This window comes from Myotis daubentonii, chromosome 6, assembly GCF_963259705.1.
Source record: "Myotis daubentonii chromosome 6, mMyoDau2.1, whole genome shotgun sequence".
NCBI lineage: Eukaryota > Metazoa > Chordata > Mammalia > Chiroptera > Vespertilionidae > Myotis > Myotis daubentonii.
Genome location: NC_081845.1, coordinates 62,491,486 through 62,503,715, shown reverse-complemented (window position 1 = coordinate 62,503,715; position 12,230 = coordinate 62,491,486). Strand labels below are relative to the sequence as shown.

The following is a 12,230-nucleotide window of genomic DNA, read 5'->3' as shown; positions in this document are numbered from 1 at the left end:
CATTAAAAAGCCTATATTAGAAAAAGAAAAAGCTAAGTATTAATGAGCTAAGTATCTATCTCAAGAGGTTAGCAAAAGAAAAAATAAATTAAAAATACAAGAAAAATAAAGATAAGAGTAGAGATTAATAAAATATAAAGGAGAAAATAATAATATAAGAGATAAGAAAAGGAAATATAAAGGCCAACATTTTTTTTCCTTTGAAAATACTAAAAACAAAAAACAAGATTGGTTCAAGTAAGAAAGAGAAGACACAACTAACTACTATCAGGATTGAAAAAGGAGAATATCATTATACTTTCTGAAGACATGAAAAACACAACAAGAGGATGTCATGAATAATATTTTGTTAATAAGTATAAAATTTTATATGAAATTGATATGAATAAATTCTAGAAATATATAACTTAACAGAAACTAATAGAAAAGATAGAAAGCCTAATTATTTTTATATCCTTTAAAATTTTCAGTTAGTAGTCAAGTATCTTTCCATAAATATAACTCTCTAGCCTCACCAGAGAGTTCTATTAAACATTAGAGGAAAAATGAATTCCATTTTTATACAAAGTCTTACAAAACCTGACAAGGAAACTATGAGAAAAAATATCATGCTTCAATCTCACTTAGGAATTTGAATTCAGCAATTTGAAATAAGATGTTAGCAAATGAAATCCAGCAGTGTGTGAAAAAGGTCATGACCAAAATGGGTTTATGTCAGGAATATAGACTTGGCTTAATATTTGAAAATTAATTAAGGCAATTTATCACATTGATGAATTAAAATGGAAAAACCATTTGGCAATCTCAATAGATATAGAAGTATCCAATACATTTTTATATTTATTCATGATTAAAACTCTTAGGAATAGAGAATAACTTAAAAAAATGACATAGGGTATTGACAAAAAAAAAAAAAGAAACAAACTCAGATCTAAAACAAGCATCATACTTAATGGTGAATTAGAAAAGCATTCCCTTCTAGATCAGTATCAAGTTAAGGATGCAATTAAGATTGTTCAGCAAAGATATGGTATTTAAATACAATTACTTTTCTATATAGAAAAGGTAATAAGAATGCCATTTACATGGTCACAATTAATATAATGAAGCTAGAGTCAAGTCCAAGATGTGGAAGCCCTTTATTAAATTAACTAGAGGTCTGATGCATGAAATTCATGCAAGAGTAGGCTTTCCTTCCCCGGCTGCTGGCACTGGCTTCCCTCTGGCACCCGGGACCCGGGCTTCCCTTGCAGCCCTGGCTTCGTCCAGAAGGTCATCTGAAAGGACGTCCGGTCTAATTAGCATATTGTGCTTTTATTACTACAGATTACACAGCTTTATTGTAAGGTACTAATGAAAAGAAAGATATTCCATGTTCTTAGGCAGAAAGAAAACATTATAAAGGTATCAATTCTCCCCAAATTGATCTATAGATTCAACACAATACTAAATCAACCTCAATAAGGTGTTTTGTGGAACTTGGTGAACCAATCTTAGAATGTATTATGGAAGAGTGGAGGGTCAAGAATAACTTAGATGCTTCTTAGAAAGAGAACAGAGCCAGGGAAACATGGTTGCAAGATATCACAAGTATTATAAATCTATAATAATTAAAGCAGTGTGGCATTGGCTCAGGGACAACAAAGTGGACAAACCCATGCTTGTGACAAAAGGAGTATCACAGGGCAGAGAGAAAAGGAGAAATTATCCAATGGATGGTGCTAAAACAATTGGTAATCCATATTAAAAAATTGTTTTTCTACTTTACACACATATACACATACAGTAAATACTAATAGCTTAAATATGAAAGGCAAAACTATGCAACTATTATAAGACAATATATTTTCATGTCTTGAAATAGGAAAGGATTTTTATAGTAAGGCAAAAAAATCCCACAAAACATGAGGTTAAAGGCTAAGTTCAAGTACATTAAAATTAAGAATGTTTATCAGAAGTGACCATTGAGAGAGAAAAGAATAAGCTACAAAGTTGGAGAAGATATTTCAAGGTTTGCAAGAACTGCAAAAGAATTGATATCCACAACTTTTATCGAACTATTCTAAATCAGTAAGAGAAGATATACATCCCTATGTAAAAGGGGCAAGATACTTGTTTAAGCATTTCTTAGAAGAGGAAACAAAAAAGGACCCAAAATATATGAAGAGATATTCAACTTCATTATTAATCAGAGAAATACAAATTAAAACCACAATGAGATAAGATTATATACCCCCCCCCCCGCACACTGGCAAAATGAATAAATAAGTGAATAAATAAACATATTAATAAAGTCAGTAAATTACCAAGTGTGGGTGAGGACTTGGAATAAAAGGAACTCTCACTCGAAATGGCAAAAAACACTGAGAAAAACAGTTTGATATCATCTGGTAAAGTTGAAAACATGTAAACCTTATGACACACTGTTTCTCTCTCCTATAAAAGAGAGAGAGAGAGAGAGAGAGAGAGAGAGAGAGAGAGAGAGAGAGAGAGAGAGAAACCGAGCTAGATGTTGGAGAAACTCCTGCCTGGTGTGAGCACCAGGGTACACATACAAGGGTGAAGTCCATCAACAGAATGACTAGAATGACTCTGTGGTTGTGTATCTGTATGAGGCCATAGCATGTCTCAGATGCCTCTCAGGAGGCCCTCTGAGCCTCACCTCTTTTAGACTAGCTCTTCATATGCTCTGACCTGCTACAGGAGACATAGGCCCATAGCTCCTTGCCTGGTGGCTTTGTCCAGGTATTTGTTTCTCTTGCCCCAGGATTTTCTGTGGCTGCAGGGAGGTGAGAAGCAGCAGGACCCCCCCTGCTGTCCACAACTGAGTACACTAGAAGGATAGGAAAGTTACTGTCCTGCGAGGCAAGCCTTTGAAGATATCCCTTGTTCACCATTTACCCCAGGTTCTCACCCTCATGGGCTTTCTGGAGGTCCTGCGGTTCTGTAGACCAGCAATTGGTTACACTTGATACAAAGTGGTGACCAGTTGGCAAGGCATCTTTACGTTGGTTCGCACTTGTTCACTGCCTCACTCCTCATTTTCTTTTCCTCCTGGTTCCCTGAAAATGCACTCCCTAACCAAGAGTAACAGGGACGCTTTTGCCTCAGGGTCTGCTATATGCAACAATGCGGATGAATCTTAAAACATAATGCTGAGCCAAAGAACTAAGTCATAAGAGGACACATACAGCCTGGTATTGTTTATATAAAAATCACAAAGAAAACAGAAATGCATTATTTAGAGAATACATCTGTAGCTGGAGACACTAATGGCAAACAAGGACATGCTTAACACAGCGTTCATGACAGTGGCTACTGCTGGCACGGAGCAAAGGGAAAGAGATCCTGGCAGAGCAGATGGGAGCTTTTAAGATACTATTGATGTGTTATTATTTATCTGGGAGGTGAGCATGTTATTGTTATTTTATAAATACCACAGGTATGGTTTGTACACTCTTGATGTATATTTCCCAAGTAAGAAGTTTTATAGAAAGCAATGAGGATAGCCCATGGCAGAGACTCAAACAGTAAGGCTGGAAAAGATGGTAGCGGCCAGATTATACCAGTAAGAACCTTCCAATGAAATTATTAGACTTTATTCCAAAGGCATCAGGAAGCTTTGGAAGTTCTTTTCTTTCCTTTTCTTTTTCTTTCTTTCTTTTTTCTCAAGAGGGGGAATATGGTGTACAGTGGATAACAGAATTAGTTAAAGCTAGAGAAATACAAAGATATTTATGAGATAGTATTGACAGGATTTGCCACTGACTGACTATTCTCACAGGTTTAGGAAATGGAGAAGCCAGAGGCCAGAACCTGAGAGAAGGTTGCTATAACAGGACCCCAGGAAGTGGGGATGAAAAGGTGAAGCTCAGTCAAGGACACGTTTGTGTCCTAAATTTGACAAGGCAGTTGTGCTGAAACAGGTCCACATTGGCGCCACCTCCTGAGAGCTGATTGAGCACGCCAGATGATGTCATGTTGGCAGCCTGAAATTGGCCATGGCAGGACTAGTTATTTGCATTATGGATATTGGCAAACAGTGTGGTTAGGATTTTCACTCGAGGGAGAGATGGTTGCTAAATATTAATCAGCACACCATTTGATAGGATTTGGTAACAAATTAGATATGAAGGGGAGGAAGGTGTTTTAGATAATACCCATATTCCTGACTTTAGAGCTAAAAGCTGACAGCATGAAATGAGACAGAATGCAGGAAGCAGAGTGGTTTGGGCCAGAAGGGGGTGCTGATGATATTATGGAGAATTAAATAGAGGTGGTTCCTGTCCTCATTAAACATTTGTCTTTTAACCCTGTGCATCAGAGCATTCTGTGTAGCTTTTTCAAAATACCTATTCCTGTAACCTATCTATGCCCTAATATAATCAGTGCTGTTTTATGTAAAATTGTTTTAAAAAATTAGACAATATAATGAAGAGAATGATTACACAAATCATTCTATGAGCCCTATTAAATAACAAGACCCCTCCCTTCAGACTGGAATAGATTTATGATATAATTCAGTAAAAAAGAGAGATTAAAACAAATCCCCTGTTGGCCCATCATATAATGACCCATGTATCATATCTTTACCGAAGAGCAATAGCTCATGCTTCTCAAACCTGCCGGCAGAGTAGAATCACCAGGATGACATTAATAATGATCCCATCCCAGACACATTAAATAAGAATCTTTAGTGCAGGAGCTCCAGCAGTGGTGTCTGCACAAGTGTTCCACGTAAGCCTTTAGGCTGGGAAAAGTAAGTCAACGGAAAAGGAGGCTGGCCGAGGATGGTCTTGGGGGGATTGGTTCTAAAAGGAGTTAAAGTCATAGGTGGATAGCAACAACAGTAGCAAAAACATGAAATCTTTTTATTCTCTCTGAAACAAGAAAGACTGAGAAGAGTTTGGGTAAAGATTCAGAGAAACTTTGAAGTGGAAAGAAGAGATGTCAAATGAAGTCAAATGCCTTCAATTTTCGCAGCCTGTAGGAGGCAGTGGTAATAGTAACGGTGGCAGTCATCACAGTCACCTTAGGAGCTAGTGTTTACTGAGCATTTGTGTGGAAGATACCTCATTAAGAGCTTCATAAACATCAGTTCACTTATCTTCCTTACTGCTCCATGGGGCAGACACTGCTATTATTATTCCCATTTTATAGACGAGAAACCTTAAGATGAAGATATGAGACTGAGCAATTTGCCAAGGCCACATAAGTGACAGAACTTTCTATGCATCTGTGTTCTGTGTTGAATGCAGTCACATTCAAACTATGCAAACCTTAAAGTTTTTACTCTTAACGGTACTGTTATGTGAATGAGGGAGAATTGGGCTGCAGACTTGAGGAGAGAGGGGAGGTTTGAAAATCAGACTGGGAGACTAAATCAGGGCATCAGAGATGGGTATCACCGTGGAATGAGTTGGAAGGCTTGGTTAAGGTTATAGCACATGCATTTTTTTCATGAAAGCACTCTGTTTATTTGAGATTCTCTAATACCACTTGGCAGCTCAAGAATGGGAGTGAAAAAAAGTGAGGACTAAGTTGACCCAGAGTGGAATAACCAAGCAAAGGGGGCAGAAAGTTAAGGGCCAAGTTTCTGTTGTAGGAACAAGAAGACTATTGAGTCAGGTTCAGGAGAGCACCCTAGAAGCTGGGATTAATGTGTAGGACACTGATATTTGGATGGGCTGAAAACTGGAGAAATCAGAAGAGGCTGAGGGACTGGTGTGTTTTGATGAGAATCTAATCAGATTCTCTGGAAGGAAGAGAAATGATTAGAAAGGGGTGTTTCAGAGTTGTATATCTCAAGTCTGAAAATATTGCCAACTTGGAGGTAAAATTTCAGTGTTTGATAGGAAGGCATTTTTGGTTCAGAAGAGGCTTTCCCACTGTGTCAGATCACATCCATCAGGCCAGGCAATTCCTTTAGATACAGAACGCAACCTTAAATAAGCCACTCGTCACTAAACTTAGACTTTAATGGTGGGCATTTAAAGTGACATAATGAATAAACGACTCCACTTCTTTGAGGAGTTCCAAGTGTCATACTTCTTTCTTAATGAGTAATAGAACTCCTAAATTTGGTGCTTCCATTTTTTATGGTAGAGCTGAATAATATGGGTAAATATCCTGAGACCAGTCATGCATATAAATGTTAGAGATGGTCCAGAATCAGTGATCACCTAGTGTTGTCAGCAGAGGAATGTTGGCTTTTGAACTGATAGTAAAAACCATGTTAATTGCACTCACCATATGATATTGGCCTAATTAATAGACTAAGTGGATATTGGATAGGACTAGATACAGCTTAAATCTCAGTTTTGGTCTAACCTTCTCACCTCAAATGATTCTCTGCCTTAGGTTCCTGACTAGAAATGAGCTGAGTCTGTGAACCAGCAAAATCTCAGAAAGTCAGATTAATTAAAATATGCTCGAGCTTTTGTAAGGAAAGTATCAATATGATTGCTACCTGCAAAGTATGATCAGGTCTGAACTAACTTCAGTGTTAGGAATAGTGCCCTTGGGTTTTATAGTAGGGCTTAATTAAGTGTAACTTTTGTCATAAATACAGCAGGAACCTTAAGACAGACAAACTAGCCCTACGTATGTTATTTTCTATATGAAGTTAAAGTATTTCTGAAGTAGAAATTTTCATTAATTTTGAGGTCTTGACTTTTCTCCACAAAATTCCATTTGGTTTAGTTTCTTTTAACCCTTCTCCCGGGGGAGCAGTTATGAAAATAGATGTTGGCTGAGGTGGACAAGGGGACTAGAGATGGTTGAATGAAGAAAACGAAGTTGGAAGGAATTAAGATGACTTTACAAAGGCAAACAGAAAGACAGTGTTTCCTCAAAAAATGACTGATTATTCATGGGATAATATTTATCTACTGATATAACCATATGCTTAGAAGAATTTACCACTGTTCTGCAGCTCTTTCATGTTCTTTCCCACATTTACTGTGGCCGGTAGAGAGGTGCACCCATGGCCGCACATTTTCTGCAAACAGTTATAGCAATGCATGTGTAGTTCACACTTGACTGCCATTTCCATACACAAATTCTCATTACCATGGCTATGCAAGTCAACCATGTCAGCTCATTGTAGGCTAAACTTTGCCTTGGACCCAGAGCAAAAAGTACATCGCTCTCCGTTATTGAAATGGTTCCCTCTGACTTGGTGTTCTTGATTTGTGAGGTTGAAATCCCAGTGACACTGTCTGCCACTCTCACTAGGCTCAGACCCAGCAGTTGATGAAGACCTTCTGCTTTGGAAGGTTAAACCTCACACTGTGGTCCGAGGCTTTCTCCTTCCTTTCAGCAAGCTGCTTTGAGGGGTTCCAAGGTTGGTACCCCTCAACTGCACAATGTCATTCCTACCCTGAAGCAAGAAGAGGTGGTGTGGACAGAGACCTCAGATACCCTGCCTGGAGTCTGATACTTCACAACACAGTGATGAGGTCAGGATTTCTTTTTCCTTTTAATCTAGCTTTATTGTTAGAAGTATTACAGATGTCCTCTTTTTTTCACATTGACCCCTTCTAGCCTAACCGTGCTTCCCACCCCAGGCCTTCATCACACTATTGTCTATGTCCATGGGTTTGCATATATGCATAGAAGGTCTTTGGTTAATCTCTTCCCACTCACCCACCCCAGCCTTCCCTCTGAGATTCGACAGTCTGTTCCATGTTTCTATGTCTCTAGATCTATTTTGTTCATCAGTTTATTTTGTTCATTAGATTCCATATATGAGAGGGATCATGTGATACTTGTCTTTCTCTGGCTGGCTTGTTATTAGGTCATTTCCACATAAATACTGAATTATAATATAAACCTAGATACTATTGTGAAAAACAAACTTTGTTGCCTGAGATTATTTTAAAACAATGGTTCTCAACCTTCTGGCCCTTTAAATACAGTTCCTCATGTTGTGACCCAACCATAAAATTATTTTCGTTGCTACTTCATAACTGTAATGTTGCTACTGTTATGAATTGTAATGTAAGTATCTGATATGCAGGATGGTCTTAGGCGGCCCCTGTGAAAGGGTCATTCGACTGCCAAAGGGGTCGCGACCCACAGGTTGAGAACCATTGTTTTAAAACAACATAAAAATCTGTGAACATGATTGAGGCATTACAGGTATATAGGATCTGAGTTTCCAGAGAGGGTTAGCATGCAAATATAGTTGATATTTGAGGTGGCTGCATGCTCATGATTGACAGAAATGGCCACGAAAGCAGTAGGTCATGCCATTGCTTCTTAATTAACGCACACATATAACAGTCCTTTAGTGTGATCAGTGAAAAAAGCACAGAGGGGCCACAAAGCAGCAATTGCTTCTTTATTTTTAAGTAAGTATATAACCTAATAAACGGTTTGAAGCCTGCCACAAATTGGATGCAAAGCATTTTTAATTTACACAGCTTTGATTTTAAGGACACCTTCTCAGATATAATTGAACAAAAATAACCTGCCTTGAACCTTTCAAATTACACTGTCTTGAGACTGTAACGGAGATTAAAAAAATATAGGAGCTGCAAAGTCAGTGTGACTGTCATTAGGCAGCTATCTCAGATATACAAATGGATCCCTGTTCTCTTCTAATGGAGCCACAATGAGGGAATATACCTTAGAGGAAATTTTATGAAAAGAATATATCCCAGTAGTAAAGGATTAGCAAGAAATGGAGTGGCTTCAAATGCAAATTTCCTGACATTTCACAGCTACTAAAATAATTACCTACCTTGGTGAACTAATAATAACTTAGTTAAAGGTTTCATTTAGTATAACCAAATGTAATGCAAAAGGCACATACTGTGATAAACACCATTTCCATTTTAGGGCTTGCTAAGGGTGGGTTTTCTCTCTGCCTTTTATCCCACACATCAGAATGTCACAAGTGATTAGATGAAATTATTTATGTGAAATGGAAAGGTAAGAGGATAAAACAGTGCTGTACACATCCAGTGCAACTGGTATCCCCACGGTGGATACCTAAGAGAGGAGCCTTGGTATCTCCATGAAGTAATCGTTCTTTGAAACTACTCAACTATCTTTGTTGCACTAAACAATTTTATTCAATGAATGTTTTAAAATCAAAACCATTTCATTTTTATGTATCAGTAGAAAAACTACATTCAGAATCTGGAAAGCTTAAAGAAAACCCTTTGAAACAAGGATTGAATCCCTTAGTATTCTGTATTGGGTACATGTAAACACTCTGGGAATTATATGGGGAGGGTGGAGGGAGTAGGGGAATCCCCTAAGGGCATAGGAAACCTTTTGAGAAGTAATTTGACAATATGAATCAAATACCATAAAACTGTTTATACTGCTTAGACCCAGTAATTTTAACTTAGTGAATTTATGCTATCTTAAATACTGAAAGAGGCTTATGCACCAAAATGTTCACCAGAATAATATTCATGACAATAAAACAATTAGAAACAACTATTTCACTTTTGTTGAGTATTAACGGAAAGGAACATTATACTACTTATAACATGATTCTTGTCAAAACTAGATAGCAATGCAGGAGATTCCTATGATATACTAGAATTACAAAAAGCCTGGTATAAAATTGTGTGCAACAGAACTGCAATCATGAAAAAATTAAGTAAGCATACATAGACTGAGGAACCATATGAAGGTGCTAGCATATGCTGTGTTTAGATGGAAGCGCCATGGGTAATTTTTCACATCTTTTTTATTTTTCAAATAATTTATATTAAAAAATCAAATTCTTGAATTGTAACACCCAATTGTTATGCAAGGCAAGCTAGTTGTATTACATTGAAATCTTCTCTCTCCTAAAACCATTTTCTATGTAAATACATTCATGATGGTTAATTAGTCACAAATGGGAAACCAGTCTGGCTGAAGTAAATAAACTCTAATTAATGTAGACCCCACTAATTGAAGATTAACAGAAATCCAGATTTGAGATTCTTACAGCATCAAAAGCCCCAAACAAGTAACATGTTAGGATTTTTTATTTTATAGTTATAATACTTTGTTTCATAGAAATAGGTATACAACAAATTGTAGTTTTTTGGTGGGCTTATGTTATTATACTTTCTACATATAATTATGCAATTTGCAGTTGTTTGTAAGGGCTGATATATAATATACAGATAGAAAAAATAGTGAAATTATTAACATAATTAAGTAAACAAACAAACAAAAAACCAAGGCTGATTTGCCTGGTCAAGTTTGTGAAACAGACAAATTGACTTGCTTAGCATATTAAATTCAGAATACACTAAAATACCACAATTTTTTAAATTAAAATATTTTTGCTAAATTAAACATTTATATGCAATTGACAATTGAAAGGACAGGTAAGTAAACTTTTGCTTCCCCCACTATCATTTATGTAGCAAAACATAAAGGGAATTTTTATATAACATTTTCCAGAAATTTTTTTCTCCCTACAAATGCAACCACTAAAAATTATATGTAAAATAACTGACAGAATCAGTTATTGTGTGACTTATAAGCATACAACTATTTGTTTGTACTGTTCTATGGACATTTTAAACCAATAGTTCAATTAACATGTTAATTGTCTGAAACTATGTCATCCTTAAAGAAGAACTGAAAATTATTGATTTCAAATGTCTTAAAAAATCATGTTTTAAAAATCAAGCTGATTCTTTAAAAAAAGTGAAGCTTTCTTCAAGTTTTAAAAATACATTGTTTTTAAAAATATGCCTGTTTTGTAGTTTGCTTTAATTTTAGATTCATTTGAAGATTTGCTGTAAGAACATTCAGTGCCTAGTTTTTATATACACAAAACTTCAAAAACTACCAAATTTCTGAGTTGGTTGTAATCATAAACTCTGAAGCTAAAGCAGATTTTCTATTTTCTAAGGAAAGGAACTCATGATTTAACTGTGAGAAGGTAAGAAATACACTTTTTGTCTGATCATAAATGAAAAAACAGTAATTATATTTTTTAGATTTTATTTGTCAATTTTAAGGAGTTGGATGCATTCGTCTCTCCTATTTTGTTAATATAAATTGCAATTTCGGATTATGTAGTAAATATTTAATAAAGTAAAAACCATTTTGGACAATCATTTAATCAATCATTCAGTATTTATTTAGGGCCTCTCATATACTAGCCCTCTGAGATACAGTGCTAACCTTGTTGATTTTGAATGTTCACTTCTGTAAATAGATTTTACAGGTAAGAAATTTAAAAATAAACAAGTTTAAACAACGTACCTTTGTTTCCTTGAACTTGGAGAAAAATCCAAATAACAAAAATAGCCCTTCTGGTTTCCAAATACATTCTGACTTTTGTGCATTGGTAAATCTGGTAACAATCATGGAAGGGCCCCAAATCTCATTAAAAAAGAAAAGGACAGAAATATGGGAAAGAATTAAATACTGATGCAAGTTGAGTGAGGATAACCTTCTTGGTTTACCTTCACGAGGGTGCGGATTAATGAAGAACCTGAAGCAGTGTCTGTTTCTGGAGTAATCTGCTCATCTGCTTCTCAGGTGTAAGCTCTGCGTAAGGGCCAGCTGGAGGAAGCTTTATCTCATTAGCCTTCTGGAAGAGCACCTGTCCGCCTAGCCCCAGGACCCCAAATGCCATTATAAACAAGTGTCCACAGACAGAAGGATTGCTTTTTTCTCAGTTATTCACCTGTTACAGTGACACAGAGAGCCAGGGGACATCCTGCCACATGCAGAAGAAGGCTGACAGTTGGGGTCAAATGTGTTCCAAAATGACACTCACAGGAACATCCACTGAGAGAGCGTAACTGCTGTCCCTGGGAGCCTGTGGTTATTCAATATGTGCTAGTCTCCGGAGGCCGCAAGCCTCATAGAAATGTACTGCTTTGTAAAGGGCTTTCTCTCTGGCATTACATACAAATGACTTTTTGGTTTGTTTTAAGTCTGGTTTTAATTTTTTAAAATTTGTTACTCATGCACAGAGTAGAATCAAATAGTTCCACAAAGTTTGTGAAAAATAATGCTGCCATACCTCCATTCAAAAGCAATCACTTTTTTAAAAAGACATTTATTTATTTTTAAAAGATTTTAAATTGATGTTTAGAGTGAGAAGAAGGGAAAGGGAGAAACATTGATGTGAATGAAACACTGATAGGCTGCCTCCTGCATGCCCCCTACAAGGGATCAAGTCCACACCATGGTATGTGCCCTGACCAGGAATCAAACGGACAACCTTTTGGGTGATGACCAACTAGCTGAGC

General features: G+C 36.6%; 1 protein-coding gene across 1 annotated transcript in view; it reads right to left on the bottom strand.

Moving 5' to 3' along the window:
* The window catches only part of IMPG1 (interphotoreceptor matrix proteoglycan 1), a 119,150-nt gene extending 107,641 nt beyond the window's left edge, over positions 1-11,509 (bottom strand). The window contains exon 1 of the mRNA XM_059699709.1: positions 11,233-11,509. Within this exon, the coding sequence (XP_059555692.1) occupies positions 11,233-11,299 (67 nt within the window). The 5' untranslated portion in view covers positions 11,300-11,509. The remainder of the gene's footprint in view (positions 1-11,232) is intronic.
* Positions 11,510-12,230: the final 721 nt, after the last annotated feature.